The 16201-nt window shown below is 44.0% G+C and overlaps 1 protein-coding gene across 2 annotated transcripts in view; it reads right to left on the minus strand.

Moving 5' to 3' along the window:
* The window catches only part of LRRIQ1 (leucine rich repeats and IQ motif containing 1), a 1278742-nt gene extending 1262823 nt beyond the window's left edge, over positions 1-15919 (minus strand). For both annotated transcript variants that reach the window (XR_015295276.1, XM_086917996.1), the window contains exon 1: positions 15747-15919. Coding sequence is in view for 1 of the 2 variants with exons in the window: in XM_086917996.1 (XP_086774122.1) it covers positions 15747-15869 (123 nt within the window). In the remaining variant the exon portion in view is untranslated. The remainder of the gene's footprint in view (positions 1-15746) is intronic.
* Between the last annotated feature and the right edge of the window lie 282 nt (positions 15920-16201).

Here is a 16201-nt window from a genome sequence, read left to right on the forward strand (position 1 = left end):
GTCTGGGGATTTCACTTCTGTGCGGCTCATTCATCTCTTCCTCCGGTGGCTTTGCTTCTTGGTGGTGGTCGCCCCTTTCCTCCCGTTGTGCTGTCAGACTTTGTCCTGGCCGCACTGCTTGGTTGGTCTGCTGTTCTGCTTGGCTGCTGCCGTTGCGCTGGTTGGCCTGTTCTCTGCTTTTTCTGTGCCCTCCTTGCTATGGGGTTTCATGGAGTTGGCGGCAATGGTTTGTGGTGGCTGGGTGTTGCCCCCTTGGGCCCTCTGCATGCCTTGCCTGGCTTGGGGCGTCCTGCCTTTCTCACGTGCCTTGCACTGGGGTCTCTCCTTTGACCCCGATGTGGGTGTCTCCTCTGCCTTTCGGGTGGTCGCGGTTTTGACCATTTATTTGTGCGGTGGTTGTTGGGTGCTGGGCCTGCTCGGTGCGGGTTCCTCCGGTTTGGGGTGGGCTCCCGGTGCCCGTCTCCGGTTCCTGCTGGGTGGCTCTGCTGGACTGTGTGTACTGTTTGCTTGCCATGTGTTCCTTCTGCTGGGTTCCTGTGGGTGGGGCTCAGGTTTGGGGCCCGCTCCGTTCTGTTGCTGGGGCTGAGGTGTCCGGCGGCTTTGTGCCTGTTCTGGTTCTCCTGGGGGTCAGCTCCTGGCTTTGGCCGGTTCCCTTCCGTGTGTTGGCCCTTCCGGCTGCCTTTCCGCAGGCTCTGCCTGTCGGCTTTTGGCGTGCCCTGGGTTTTGGGGGTGCTTCTCTACGCTTCCCTGCCACTGCTTCTTTTCTGCTTTTCCTGCGGTTCTCTGTGTGGTACGCTCGTTTTCTGGGTTGCGTCCTTCCCGTTCTGCCTCGGGCCTTCGCCCTGGGTCTTCCCGCATGTCCGGATGCTATTGTGGCTCTCCTTCATGCGGCGGGGGTTTTCCCTCTCCCTTCTCTGGTCGGCCTCTTGCGGCATGCGGCTGGAGTGTCCTTTTGCTTGGTCTGTTCAGGAGGTCCTTGGTGATTCTTCTGGTGATCGGTTTTTGATGGCCCGGGGTGTGTCTACACTGGTCCCCTCTCTGGGCCTGTTGTTTGTCGGGGCTGGACGTCTTTGGAATGTGCTCAGCCCCATTCCCTTGTCCGGGTGCTTGGTCTCTCTTCCTTCGTGGATTCGGGCCTTGTTGTCCCGGGGCTCCTCGGGCGGTCCTGTGGCTGCGGGTGCTGGGGCGCCTGGCTTCTGTGGTGTTTCTGGTTCCCTTGGCTCGTTTTCTTCCTCTCGGCCTGTCCGTCTGGCTCCTGTTGGGTTGCTCTCTGGGGTCTGTTGTCCTTGCTGCTGTTGTCGGTCCATCTCCTGGTGGCTCAGCCGCTTTTGCCTTCTGGCTGGGTCTTCGCTGGCTCTTCCGGCTCCGCTTGTGGTGGCTTCGGTCGCCGGCCTGTTCTGGGCTTGGCTGGGGTCGATTCGGGGTCCTGTTCTGGTTCCTGCTGCTCTCCCGGGGGTCCTTTTACTGGTGGCTGTTGTGTCGTTGGGCCTTGCCCTGGTGCCCTTTCGGGGGTCTCTGCGGCTCTGGGTGTGTTGGCTCCGTCGGTCGTTCCAGTGGATTGGTCCTCTGCCTCGATCGGGTGGGTCCTGTTTCGGGTTCTTGTCCTTGGTTGCCTGCGTCCTGTTTCTGTGGCCTGGGGTGCTGGGTCTGTCAGCTCTCTGCCTCGGTGGGTGGACTGTGTGCTGGCGGTTCTGTTTTGCTGGTTCCTTACTTCATCCTGGGTTCTCTCTCGACCTCCCCTTCCCGGCTTTTCCACTGCTCTGGCCTTTCCGGTGCGGGCTCTGTGGGTCTGTGCTCGGGGGTTGCTGGCTGCTCCCCGTTGGCCTTGGGCTCCTTGTTTTCCTCTCCTGTCCGGGAAGTGTTGTGCTCGGTGGTGGTTCCTTTCGGTGGCTCCGTGCCCTATGGGGTGTCGGGCTCTTCCCCGGGGTTCTGTGCGGGGCTGTGAGCCTGCGGCCTGCCGGTTGTGCGCCTGGACTCGGCTGTGTTTTGGTGGTTCCCTCCAGCTGGGGCTCTTCTGGGGTTGTCGGTGTCCCCTCTGCGGGTGCTGGGAGCGTCTTCCGGCTTCTTGGTGCTCCTGTCTTCCTTGTGTGTTGCCTGGGGTCTGTTGCCTGGTTGTTTTTCCGGGTCTGCTGTGTTTGTTTCTCCGCCCTGTCGGGTCCTTCCCTACGGAGTCTTGGCTGCTGGGATTGGTTGTCCTGTCTGGTCCTCCCTCTGGGCCCCTTGCGGGTCTTGGGTTGCGACTCTTGCCTTTTGGGTTTGCCACCCACTTTTGCCTGGTCTGGTGGCTGTCTGGACTGCTGCACGCGCTGTGGCGGCCTGGTTTCTGGTTCTTGGTCTCAGGTTTGTATCTTCATGTGTCCTCTTGGCCTTTCCTCCTTGGTGGGTCGATGGATTCTGCTGCTCTGCTTTGGGATGTCGTCGCCCCTGCGGGGCGCTTGGGGGTGTTGTGGGCCCTGTATTGGATGTTTCCCTTCTGTCTGGGCTGTTCGGATCTGTTGCTTTTGGATCCGGTTCCGTCCTTTGTCCCTCCGTTGGCTCGGCAATTTGGCTGTCACGGGTTGGTTTTGCCTGTTTTCGGTCCTGCTCCTTCCTTGCCTGTGGCTCGTTTGGTCGGTTTGGCTGTCCGGTGCCTTTTTGCTGTGGTGCCTGCTGGTGGCTGGCTCCTTCCGGGTGGAGGACTCTTTGTTTGTTCGCTTGGTCCGACTCAGGTATTGTTTCCCTTCCTGGTTGTTGATTTCGGTCCTCAGCCTTGGTGGCTTTTGCTCTTGTGGGGGTGGTTCCTCCTGTAGGGTTTCGGGCCACGGTGTCTTGTCCTCTATTTTAGGGGCCTGGGATGTTGATCTGCTGTGTTTGGGGCACTGTTTTGTGTTCTTTGTCACTCAGTTGTCCGTCTCTGTTTTCCTCTGCTTGCTATGTCCTCATTTGTGCTGAAGGAAGGCGAGGGAGGGACGGGAGGTAATGCGTCCATTTCTAACGATAATGGCATTACTCCTAGTCCTACTCCCTCGCCTTCCTTCAAGGACCCTCCCTCCCGGTGCGGTTCAACTGAGTGCTAGCTCGGCTTGTTTATGTACAGGTGGAGATGGGGGCGGGCAGAGTTTTTATACTGGGGGTGGGTCTGGGTGGAAGGCGGGGCCTCATTTGTGCTGAAGGAAGGCGAGGGAGTAGGACTAGGAGTAATGCCATTATCGTTAGAAATGGACGCATATATATATATATATATATATATTTATATTCTACTGGCAGTCGCCAGTAAATAGTTATAGTTTGGACCTTGTTTCCATAGGAAAAGTTTTTTTTCCCCCCAATAACTCTGGCGCCGGATGTTGAATCTTCGCAAATGTTTCAAAACTAGTGGGGCGCTCCAGTCAGCTCCTGTCCTTAAAGTTTTGGGGTAATTCGAAAGCGGGGGCCGAGAAAGAAGGGGGCCCCAAAATGTGTTTTTTCTATGTTTTTTTCTACCTATATATACATACATTTTTGGGGTTTTTTTTTGCAAAGCGTTGCAAGGATCCGTGTCTAAGATGCGTTATCCAGCTACGAAATAAGTTGGTGCCGAGATGAAGTGAGGCTGTGGTGAGCAGTCCTGAATCATCTTCGAGGATCCCATCGATGGTGGCTTGCAATGAAAAGTCCGGCGTCAAGGATGTGTCACGCAGTTGAGGGTATGTGTCGGTTCTGAGGAGCTGCTATGCAAAGTGGGTCTTTTTGATGGGTCCAATCCAAGCAGCAACGGCGATGCGTCGGTTCTGCTCGGGTTTGCATTGCGGAGCAGAGGAACTGCATCGGTTACGCTAGATCCACAAATGCTGGCAGAGTACTTTAAACCCACTTCCAGGAGTTCTGGACTGGGGTGGCACCACTTGGAAGGGTAGTTTCACAGAAGGCACAGTCAAGGAGCAGGTGCAAGGTTGCTGGAAGCAGGCTTCAGATCGGGAGGCCAGTCAAATAGTCCTTAGAGTCACTCTGTGATGCTGGGTTTAGGAGATGCAGGTCAAGTACTACTTACCCAGTCAACAGGTCGTCCCAGCATGGCAGCAGTCCTTAAGAGCAGCAGTCCTCCAGAGTATAATGTTTTCAGCATCACAGCAGTCCTTGGTCCTGGCAGAGTAGCCACAGAAGTGTACTAAAGAGTTGGTGTTTGCGGTCCAGTATTTATACTCAGTTGTGCCTTTGAAGTGGGGAAAAGCTTCTAGAGGCAAGCTTTTAAAAGGCACAGGTGCCCAGCCTTCCTGTCCCTGGCTCCAGACTACCTACAGAGAGTATGCAGCCCTTAGCCTGTATACCAAAATGATTGCACTCCAGGTGCACAGTCTGATTTAACCAATGTAAGTTTTAAATTTCACAGTCTTAGGTGCTCCTTTGGTGGTCTTCCGACCTATGACGCCTCTTACTTATGAACCTAGTCGTGCTTCCAATGACTCATTAGTTGCATCCCAAAAGGCACACTTTAATCTCCTCTTATGTGAAAAGAGGATTCCACTCAAAGGTTTCTCTATGATTCAACTTCTTTTATTCATGATTTTCGTAAATTTAAATGAATATTTTCATGATTTTTCTTATTTCATCAAAAAACTCATATTTGTTAGATTATCATTGCACAAATCACTCTAATGCATTTCGGGCACTAGGACGCCCTTCCTCAGGGAGTAGAGTAGCACTGTGAATTCAAAAACATATGAACTTTGAATCAATAAAACATACAAATTATGTTGGTAAATGTATACAATGTGAGGTAAAAGTAAAAAAACTAGTGAATTCATGCTGGAGCGTGATGTGTTAAAAAGACCAAAGAATAATCCCAGAATCCAGAAACTAACACTTACATGAACTCCCCGTTCGTCATACGAACGTCAACCTAAAAAAACTTAATAGTCCGTTAACCACTGAAATATAATATGCACCTCGGGCCTCATTTGTTCAAAAAAAACTTCCAACCACTCTTCCAACAACACTGACCTTATGCAGTATGATTTCACCGTCAGTTACAAACTATCCGGTTTTCTCCACGTTTCACTACTTCGAAAACGGACGCTCTCCGCGCTTCCGTGTTTCGCCTGAACTCTGCCTCCTATTGGTTACTGCTGCGATCTTGTGACTAAATAGATATAACCAACAGACTTCAAAACCCCAAAGGAAAGACTCACTACTATTAAATAAAAAGCGAACCTAAACACGATAAAAAACCTCTGAAAATCATCCACAATAGATCCATAATTGCGAAAATAACTCATTACTAAGGAAAAGAGCCCCCCAAAAAATGTATGAACATGTGTGGTTGCACAATAAAAATTGTTATTGAGTGTGTGGTTGCACAATAAAATTTCATGATTCAAAATGCAATAATCATATATTAATTGAATTACCAAGCTAAAAAAATGATCAAATATGCAGGCATTATTCACAGGACATATCAAGGGAAATAGAATGCTTAATCGTTCATCACAGGTAGCAAGCAAATTCAATTCTGTCATTAAGCCCATTGGGCTTGCTTGAACATAGTCCCTGAATCCAAATATTCTCACGTTGAAGCAAATACTTGTTATTGTGTCTTCCTTCTCGTTTTTCAACATATTCCAATATTAGAAATTTTAATTGTGAAATACTATGGTGTGCTTCCAAAAAATGAGTTGCTATTGAAGACTTAATGTTATGTGTACTAATGTTCGATTTATGTTCCGTCATTCTAGTTTTGATTTTTCTTTCCGTTTTCCCAACATACGGTTTGCCACAGGGGTATTGGAGCAGATAAATAACGTTTGAAGTGTCGCATGTTGCTGTGACTTTGAGTTTTATCTCATGTCCCTTCATAGGGTGATTGATGACATTTCCCTTTATGATGTTATTGCAATTCCCGCAATTCAGACAAGGTCTTATACCTTTGTATCCTTTGATGCTTTCAGATTTCAGTTTGAGGATTTCTCCCAAGTTTTAACCTCTGGTATAAGCGAAAAGTGGTGGTTTTGCGAAAATGCCATTGAAATCCGGTTCAAGATTTAAAATTGACCAGTGCCGAGTTATAATTTTCTTGAAATCTTTGCTAGATGTTGAGTATTTGGACAATGCCACTATTCTGTTTTTATCAAGTTTTGTGTTAGGCTTGAGTAAATCCATTCTCCTGGTATTCTGTACCTTTCTTTTAGCTTCTTCAATAATGTCTTGTGGGTATCCTCTGTTCAAGAATCTTGAACCCATCTCATTGATTCTTTGTGATGCCTTCGTGTCATCAGATGTTATACGTTTTACTCTAGTAATTTGTGAAAATGGAAGATGTTGTTTTAAAGAATTCTGATGGAAACTTGAAAAATGTAATGTATTATTCTTGCCTGTTGGTTTGCTATATATGTCAGTTTCTAACCCCTTCTCAGTGATGCGGACTTCCACATCCAGAAACGTAACTTTTTGCTCAGAAATCTCCCATGTCAGTTGTATTCTGTCATCAATAGTGTTTAACTCAGTTAGGGCAAGCTGTAGCCTTTCCCTAGAGTTTTTCCAAATTATAAATATGTCATCTATATATCGAATAATAAGTTTGGTGTTGTCACGCCATTCGTCTTTTGAAAGAATGTTAGTTTCTTCATACTGCGTCATGAAAATATTGGCATACGCCGTTGCAACCGAATTGCCCATAGATGTGCCTACGAGTTGTTACCACTCTTCACCATATTTGAAATAACTGTCGTACAGAGTAAACAGCATCAGTTCCATGAGAAAAGTTTTAATTGAAAGTCCCAGTTCCATGTTCACAATAGCTTGTTCCACAGCTTCTATTCCTGTGGAATGAGGAATTGAAGTATACAACGATCTCACATCAGCTGTGCATAGGATCAATGTTTCATCTTTCTTGATTTCTACTGCTTGTAATTTAAGTGAAAAATCTGTTGTATCCTTAACGTACGTTGTCATTTTCTTTACTGTTGGCTGTAAATATTTGTCTAGTAGCTGTCCCAGGGGTTCATGTAGACTTCCACATGTTGAAACGATTGGTTGTTAAGGCGGATCCATGAGATTTGTATGTACCTTCGGGATCATGTAGAAAACCGGGCTTTTTGGATGTTCTTTGGTCAAAAATCTTTTTGTTCTCTCGTTTATCATGCCGTTTCATATGTTTTGTTTACGATTGTTTGAAAATTTTTCATGTATTTTACTGTAGGTTTTTTTTCCAATTTACAAAAAGTGTTGGAATCCGATATATGTTCCACAACTTTATTCTCATACATCGTCCTATTCATAATGACCAGGGCTCCACCCTTATCTGCTTTAGTACATACAATTCCATCATTGTTCGACAATCTCTTAAGAGTATCCAAATCTTTTTGTGTGATGTTATTCCTCATACGACGCCTCAGATTTATTCTTGATAAATCTTGTTTTACTACATTTTCAAACAGGTCAAGAGTTTTATGGCTAATAGGAGCCTGAAAGGTACTACATTGTCTTAATCCCATCAATTGGCTAGATTCCCTTGAGTCTACTATAGGTGAGATATTATCAAAAAATGCCTTAATTTCAATTTCCTCATCAGTTAAAAAAAACTGACCTCCAATTCCAGTTGATCTGTTTTAGTCGTTGGCACAAAAGAAATGCCTCTCTGTAATAGACTAATCTCATGGTCTGATAGATGATAATCTGAGATGTTTATAACCAGTTGGTCTAAATTTGTGTTTTCTTCTTCTCCCTGTCCTTCTTTGGCACCGTTGTACTCCTTGTGTTGGGGTGTTCCTTCTCTTTTTCTTTGACCCCTCCTGGGTCTCCTGTGGTGCCTGGCCTGGTTATAAAAAAGCACTTGTAGTTACTGTTTCCTTGCTTGTTGTTGTTTCCTGGGTTCTTAGTATAGACTGAACTCTTCCTGTTTGCATGCGTTGCGTAGTATCACTGTCTGAAGATGAAGTATCAGTTTGTTGTGTGTAAGGGCGGTTCGTCCTCTTTTGTGCATACACTTCGGCTTATGTGTAGACTTCTCCTAACTTGTAATCGAGGGTATCCCTCTTGAATTTACTGATTTTCCTATCGTTAACTTCACAAGAATGTTAGCAATCTGATTGTTGATATCCTCCAATGTTTTCGTCGATTCTTCCTCAGACATCATATTTGCAAGCTCTGTGGATAACTCAGCAATGTATTTTGTTAATTCATCCAAGATCCCTGATAATTCTTTAATGATTAGCAATATAAGGTCCAAGGAGCATTTATTTAAAATCGCGTACCATTTTTCTTGAAAATGTTTAGAGTTCTTAGAAAGTGACGGTTTAAGAGCTATTCGTAGGCCTCGGGGAATCCTTTGTGACCGGTTGTATTTTATTAAAGTGCTTGCGTGTAATTTCTGGTTCACTTCTCCTTTTGACAAGTATATTAGTTGTCTTATGTTTTGTTCCTTGGTATGGGTTGTGGGTGCCTGCGTTAATTTATCCTGAATGAGCGCATAAATCCTGGTGGCCTCGTCCTCTTTAAATGCAAATGTATCAGCTCTTGCCTCAGTACTTTTTGCAATTTCTTCATATGATATGTTACTCATTTTGATTTATTGGCATGCTACCTGTCCGGCTGGGCGGACGAATTGATATACCAAAATGATTGCACTCCAGGTGCACAGCCTGATTTAACCAATGTAAGTTTTAAATTTCAAAGTCTTAGGTGCTCCTTTGGTGGCGTCTTCCGACCTATGACGCCTCTTACTTATGAACCTAGTCGTGCTTCCAATGAATCATTAGTCGCATCCCAAAAGGCACACTTTAATCTCCTCCTATGTGAAAAGAGGATTCCACTCAAAAGTTTCTTTATAATCCAACTTCTTTTATTCATGATTTTCGTAAATTTAAATGAATACTTTCATGATTTTTCTTATTTCATCAAAAAACTCATATTTGTTAGATTAGCATTTCACAAATCACTCCAATGCATTTCGGGCACTAGGACGCCCTTCCTCAGGGAGTAGCACAGTGAATTCAAAAACATATAAACTTTGAATCAATAAAACATACAAATCATGTTGTTAAATGTATACAATGTAAGGTAAAAGTAAAATAACGAGTGAATTCATGCTGGAGCGTGATGTGTTAAAAAGACCAAAGGATAATCCCAGAATCCAGAAACTAACACTTACATGAAATACCCGTTCGTCATACGAACATCAACCTAAAAAAACATAATAGTCCGTTAACCACTGAAATATAATATGCATCTCGGGCCTCATTTGTTCAAAAAAACCTTCCAACCACTCTTCCAACAACACTGACCTTATGCAGTATGGTTTCACCGTCAGTTACAAACTATCCGATTTTCTCCACGTTTCACCACTTCGAAAACGGACGCTCTCCGTGCTTCCGTGTTTCACCTGAATTCTGCCTCCTATTGGTTACTGCCGCGATCATGTGACCAAATAGATCTAACCAACAGACTTCAGAACCCCGAAGGAAAGACTCACTACTATTAAATAAAAAGCGAACCTAAACACGATAAAAAACCTCTGAAAATCATCCAAAATAGATCCATAATTGCGAAAATAACTCATTACTAAGGAAAAAAGCCCCCCAAAAAATGTATGAACATGTGTGGTTGCACGATAAAAATTATTATGAGTGTGTGGTTGCACAATAAAGTTTCATGATTCAAAATGCAATAATCATATATTAATTGAATTACCAATTTTAATTGTGAAATACTATGGTGTGCTTCCAAAAAATGACTTTTGGGATGCAACTTATGATTCATTGGAAGCACGACTAGGCCCTTAGCCTGTAGACAGGACAGAGACTATTCAAATGTAATTAGGGCTGTGCACGACTGCTCTCTCTCCTCCTGCCAGTCATGGCCCATCTAGGCACACCTAAGCTCTCTATTGTGTGTGGCTGTCTAGGAGGAATACACAAAGATCAACTGTCAATTACAACCAGTCATGTGACCCAGAGAGAAGCTGCAGGCACCAAATAGATATGGGAGCATAATGCAAACTTAAGTGGCATTTTCAAAATTGTAATTTATAATTCTTCACCATGTTAGGATATTTTATTACAATTCCAAACACACCAAACAAACTGGTTACATGCTCCACTGGGGAAATTACAGCTTATTAAAGACCATAAGGTAACCCAGATGCTGTCCTATGGGAGGGATAGGTCTTGCAATACTAAAAAACTGATTTTCACTGTCAGGACATGCAGAACTAAAAGTACATTTCCAACTTTTTAAATACACTGCACCCTTCCCTCTGGGCTCTCCATGGTCTACATTAGGGGTGACGTATATGTACTAAAAAATAAATTTTAGACCTGGTAAAAAAAGTGTATTTTGCCAATTCGAACCGTCCATTTAAAACTGCACAAACAGTCCATTTAAAACTGCATACATAGGCTGAAATGGCAGGCCTGAGACATGTTCAAAGTGCTACCTAAGTCGGTGGCACAATCAGTGCTGTAGACCCACTAGTAGCATTTAATTATCAGGCAGGGCCACTCTACTGGGGATTTACAGGTAAATTAAATGTACCAATTGGGTAGAAGCCAATTCAACCATGTTTTAAGGAGAGCACAAGCACTTTAGCACTGGTTAGCAGTGGTAATGTTTGCAGAGTCCTAAGTCCAACAAAATAAATGAATTTAGCAAAAATGGAAGAAGTGTAGGCTAATATTTTGGGATGGCCATGCAGAAAGGGCGAAGTCCAACACTGATTAAATACATGAATTAAAAAAGTTCAAATATATTTATCTATTCTGTTGTTCCTCTGAAAGTGACATTTTGCTTCTTCCTACCATAGCTTACTGCATAGGGGGTTGGGTTTTCATTTAAGCAAGAATGGGGTTATTGGTATATATGCATAGTGGCACTCAAAAACTAGTTTGCTAACAATAACTTTGAAGGCACTTCAGTTTACCAATTACTTCTATTACTTTATATATACTTGTAAATTGCCAGTGTGATGTTTTCCCAAAATAATAATAAAAATATGTGAGGACTTTTAGTCAACCATCTTTATCCTTCAAGTTACTCAGTTGTTACTCAAACACTGCTCACTGCCAGCACAACATAAAGACTACATCAGTGAGGAAGCCCACTTCCATTTAATACATGTACTTCGGGAGGCTCCATTACACATTGTATGCATCAAATACCTGTATCTATTGTTTTGCATTTTGCTTCTTCGTACAACAGCCCACAGCATAGGGCAGTGGGCTTTAAAAAAAAACAACTCCAGTCACATAAGTAATGTGAGCCTTAAAAAGCGTTTTGCTAAGAATGCGGTTAAAGACATTTGACATACCCAGTGACTGCTAGTACCTGTATACTACGCTGTGTTCACAAATGTTCCATAGTAATCAAGACATTAATTTAAAGTTGCAATTGTTGATTCCTCATCATATAGCAGCATTCCACATTTAGTTATTGTATAGAAAACAAGAATAATTCCTTAGAGTAACAAAAGTATATATGCACATTTTTATGTTGAAGCCACACTCCTTCATCTTTGTGAAGAACGTCTGAAGCAGTTGCATCTGACTTGAGAGGTCCATTTAGTAATAATACGATTTACTGCACCTCGCTGGTAAACATTTTAAGCTGGTGCTTCTGACTTGAGAGAGAGCTTAAGCACAGTTTTCAAGGAAAGCAGACTTGTTATGACTTGAGGTACTGAAGCTATAGGAAAGACCAGACCTATTGGTGTTTCCACTACTTGTTAGGTCTGGTGTTAGCCAAGACCTTTTGATTTTACTAAAATTACAAGTATAATGTACTTATTTAAAGGGGCTTTCAGCTAGCACTCTTCGTTCACTGGTCTGTTGTATCATTCACTTTTTGCTTACACCCACTACAGCATACAGTATGGGTCAATAGCTCAGCCTACTTCGGCCACCAGATAATTTCACTTTGACTGCATTTTGGTTTTCCAGAAGGAGAACACCTGCACACAGAGTAGTTCCCTTCAGTGCCAGTGTTTCTCCTTTAACTTTATTATTACTTTAGTGTTGCTTTTATCTTTAGAGCCTGGCACGATAGCAGGATGCTTTCTATCAACTTTACATGTTGCTTTTGGTGCAATCACTTGGACACATTCCAGATTCATCATTTACTGAGGCTTGCTAATGCTACTGTAAATACCTTTTGGAGTGGCTTGTGTTTATCTTACTGGTACTACTTCAAAGCATAACAGATTGTCCATTTTAAAATGTATACAGTTATCCTCTTGTTAATATTCATGCAATGAAGCACATTTATAACTGCACCCCTGTATGTCAAGCTGACATGTATTATGAGGACCACAGCTATACCTGTAAATCAGTTTAGTATGATTGTCCTGCTTGCTTGGCTTTCTAATTTGCTTTCAGTGGTCTTGTATATCATGCTTTTATAGACATTTAACTATGAATATTTGAAACTGTGCTGTTTTGTTTATTCCAATTTTCTGTCCTATTCATCTTTGCAACCCTACCCATCTATCGAAGAGTTCATCTACGTATCCACGTACCTATCTACTCGTCTGTCCATCTATCTCTTTGCGTATCTATCCATCTTTGCCACTCTATTTCTCTTTGCAAATCTATTGATCTATCTTCACAACTCTAGTGTCCTCTCTGAGGCACCCACCGACCCCTGTCTCCACCACCTCTACAACCTCGCAATGAACCCAATCAGCATGCAACTCATAGCATCCGCAACACTCCCATCTCTGCAGCAACCTTCCTGGACAGATGGAAACACACAGACGTCAGACACCTCCTAAAGAGAGCCTCTGAAGACCCCAGCTAACTCAAAAATTATCGTCCGATCTCCTTGCTTCCCTACACAGCCAAAGCACTTGAGAAAGCCATCAACCAACAGTTCACCGAATTCCTGAAACAAAACCACCTACTGGACACCTCACAATCAGGATTCCGGGCCAACCACAGCACTGAGACTGCGCTGATTGCCGCCACAGATGACATCAGAACACTCCTCGACAATGGAGAAACTGTGCCACTGATCCTCCTCGACCTTTCTGCTGAGTTCGTCTCCCACAACGCCCTCATCAACAGACTCCACAGCACAAGCATACAGCAATACGCCCGCCAATGGTTTGCTTCCTTCCTCACATGACGCGTTCAGAGCATCTGGCTGCCTCCCTTCAACTCTACACCCAAAAACATCATATGCGGGGTACCACAAGGATCATCCCTCAGCCCCACCATGTTCAGAATCAACAGGACTCCCTCTCAGATGTCATCAGATCCCGCAGGCTTAGCATAACCTCCTATGCAGACGACACTTAACTGAACCTCTCGCTCACCGAGGACCCCTCCAACGTCAAAACCAACTTCTGCAACGTCATGACCAACGTAGCCAAGTAGTTGAGAGGCAACTTCCTCCAACTCAACTTCGACAAAACTGAAGTATTGATCTTCAGGAAGAACACCTCAGCATGGGACCACAGCTGGTGGCCTACAGAACTCGGGTCTACACCTACACAATCCCACCATGCACGCAACTTCAGCATCATCCTTGACAGCCAAATGACCGTGAAATGACAAGTCAATGCAGTCGCCTACTCCTGCTTCCACACACTTCACCATGCTCCGCAGAATCTTCAGATGGATCCCAACAAACACCATAAAGTCTGTCACTCAGGCCTTCATCACCAGTCACGTCGACTATGTTAACACCCTGCATTCCAGCATCTCCACCTAGCTCCTCAGAAGACCCCGTACCATACAAAACGCTGCAGCCAGACTCATCCTGGATCGCGCCAAACAATCCCACATGACCCCCACCTGAGAGACCTCCAATGGCTCCCCGTCCAGAAGACATACCAGTTCAAGATTCTCATGCGCGCCTCCAAAGTCCTCCACAACCTAGTACATGCCTACATTAACCATCGATTGAACTTCCACCAACCCCAAAATACCTGAACTCCTCTTCACTCGCCCTCTCACACATCCCCGGCATCCGGCTCAGCCACGGCCGCTCCTTTTCCTTCCTTGCTGCCAAAAGCTGGAACAATCTTCCCCTCCAGCTCCGTACAGCCTCTTCGCTGGCAAACTTTAGAAAGAGACTCAAGACCTGTCCCTTCAACTGAAACAAAGGGCCCAGGTACCCCTAGGGGTGACAGTGTTGCGCTGTACAAATGCTGATTGATTGATTGATTGAGATATGCACACCTATCTACATTTTTGCAACCCTCTCTAGCTATGCAACCTTTTCTATCTAACAATGCAACCATCTCCATCTATGCGACTATCTGTCTAGCTAGTTCTGCAACTCTATCTAAACAAACCTGTCTTCACAACCCTCTCTATTTGCAATTAAGATTTTCAAAAATATTACAAAAAAAAGCATTAGCAAAGGGCTGGCAGCCAACATCAGACCAATTGGCTTTTTTGTCTGGTGTTAGCCAAGACCTTTTGATTTTACTAAATTATGTGTATACCTTAGTAAGCTACTGTGGTTTTCTGACAGACTTCATCCTTTAGTCTGTATTGTGTTATTCATATTTTTCTTTTACCCACTCAAGGATGCATAATGGGTCAGTCCTCATCAGTCACTGGCTGATTTCACTGTGGCATGCTGCCCTTTCACGAGCAGTACAAAAATCACAATTCAATACTTCAGAATAAAATATTTTTCATTCCTTCAAAATAAGCAAAATTATAGCATTTATATTGTTAAAATACTGTACATAATGAACAACTGTTATTATATGATTGTAGTGCTGACCGTGTCAAGTCTGTAATTTCATTAATGCAAGTCACATATTACATAAAAAATACAATAAATAATTCGAGAAGATGAGTCTACAATTAAACAGTGAGCTCCGAAGGAACTGGCTCAAAACATGAAATAAAATACTTTATTGTGAAGTATTGAATTGCGATTTTTGTTATATACTCTTGTGATATCATGTATTTCATGTATTAGTCGTCATAACAATAAAGATACAAAGACACAGTCTTTTTTAACAATAAGAATGGCTTTTTATGATATTTGTTTTTTATTATATTTGATACGTACGGGTTGTTGTCACTTATTGCTTTTTGTTCACCAATTGATGCTATTCTTGTACAGTCTCGAGTGGACATAGTGTTATTGCACACAGAGAACGTATCAGTTCGACTTGACGAGGGAACATCGCTTATAACTTATTCTTGCTAATGTGAATATGTGCATATTTATGCAATTTTTACAAATATTCCTGAAAAGGGAGCCCCTCTTTTGATTTTGTTTTTTGTTTGCTAAAAACATGACTGGACAAAACAAGAACTGGCAAAGTTGAAAGGCTAGCAGCCAAAGTCAGACCTGTTAGCTTTGTTGGTGTTTGTTTAAGGGCATCTAATATTTAAAAACAATGAATGATCCCTTAGGGATTTTACAGAAATCGTGAAGAGGTAAAACTTTGTGAAAACCACTTTGATTAAAAAGGCATACTTGCTGTAAGTTCTGGGTTTGTGGGGCTGCATTACTGAAATCGATTGGGTTACTCCAAGGTTTACAGCGAAATACGTGCAGTAAAAAGGAGTGATGTGAGCCACCGACCTCCCATATGCCTGTTTCCCACAGAAATCATTGTTTTCGAATTAAACCGCATCATTATTATGCCCTAACAAATGCGAGGAGAAAGTGACTACCCCACTGAAGCAGAGGTTTATTCCGAGGCTGCCAAAATCCACGAACGCATGGCACTGCTGCACTGCACTTTCAGAAGTAGCCGTCGCCTAGCAACAAAGGTAACACAACAACTGCAACTCAAAGCAGCGGCGCTTTGCCCTCTCCCAGCTCCTTACCGCCTCCGACACTTCTACTGGCGGCTCTGTCTCTTCCTCCTCGTCCCCTTCAGAGTACGACAGGCTGATCCTTTTCAATTCCCGTTCCAACTCTTCTTCCATCTCCTCAGCCTCTGGGTCCATGGCTTAGAGTTTCTTTTTCCCAGCTGGTGCCGTTGGAAATTTGACAAGGGGGCGGGGACTCGGAGAGCTCTTACCCAGTAGGCCGCGCGTGCAAACGTGCTTGTCGCGTGACGGCCATGCTGAGGTCAGGCACGGCGTACGTCGTCTTCTCTTTCATGCGCCCTCATTAAGTTAAAGAGATGCACGTCAGCTGTCTTCAGTCATTGAGCAACAAAACGCCGCCCATTTAAAGTGCCCTTCCTGACGCCATAATAGATAGGCCTATGACGTTCCATCTAGAGTGAATTATATTTTAACTAGTAGAGTTAAAGGTGTTTGTTCATTTATGAGAG

The sequence above is a fragment of the Lissotriton vulgaris genome, chromosome 1_1, assembly GCF_964263255.1.
Source record: "Lissotriton vulgaris chromosome 1_1, aLisVul1.2, whole genome shotgun sequence".
NCBI classification, from domain to species: domain Eukaryota; kingdom Metazoa; phylum Chordata; class Amphibia; order Caudata; family Salamandridae; genus Lissotriton; species Lissotriton vulgaris.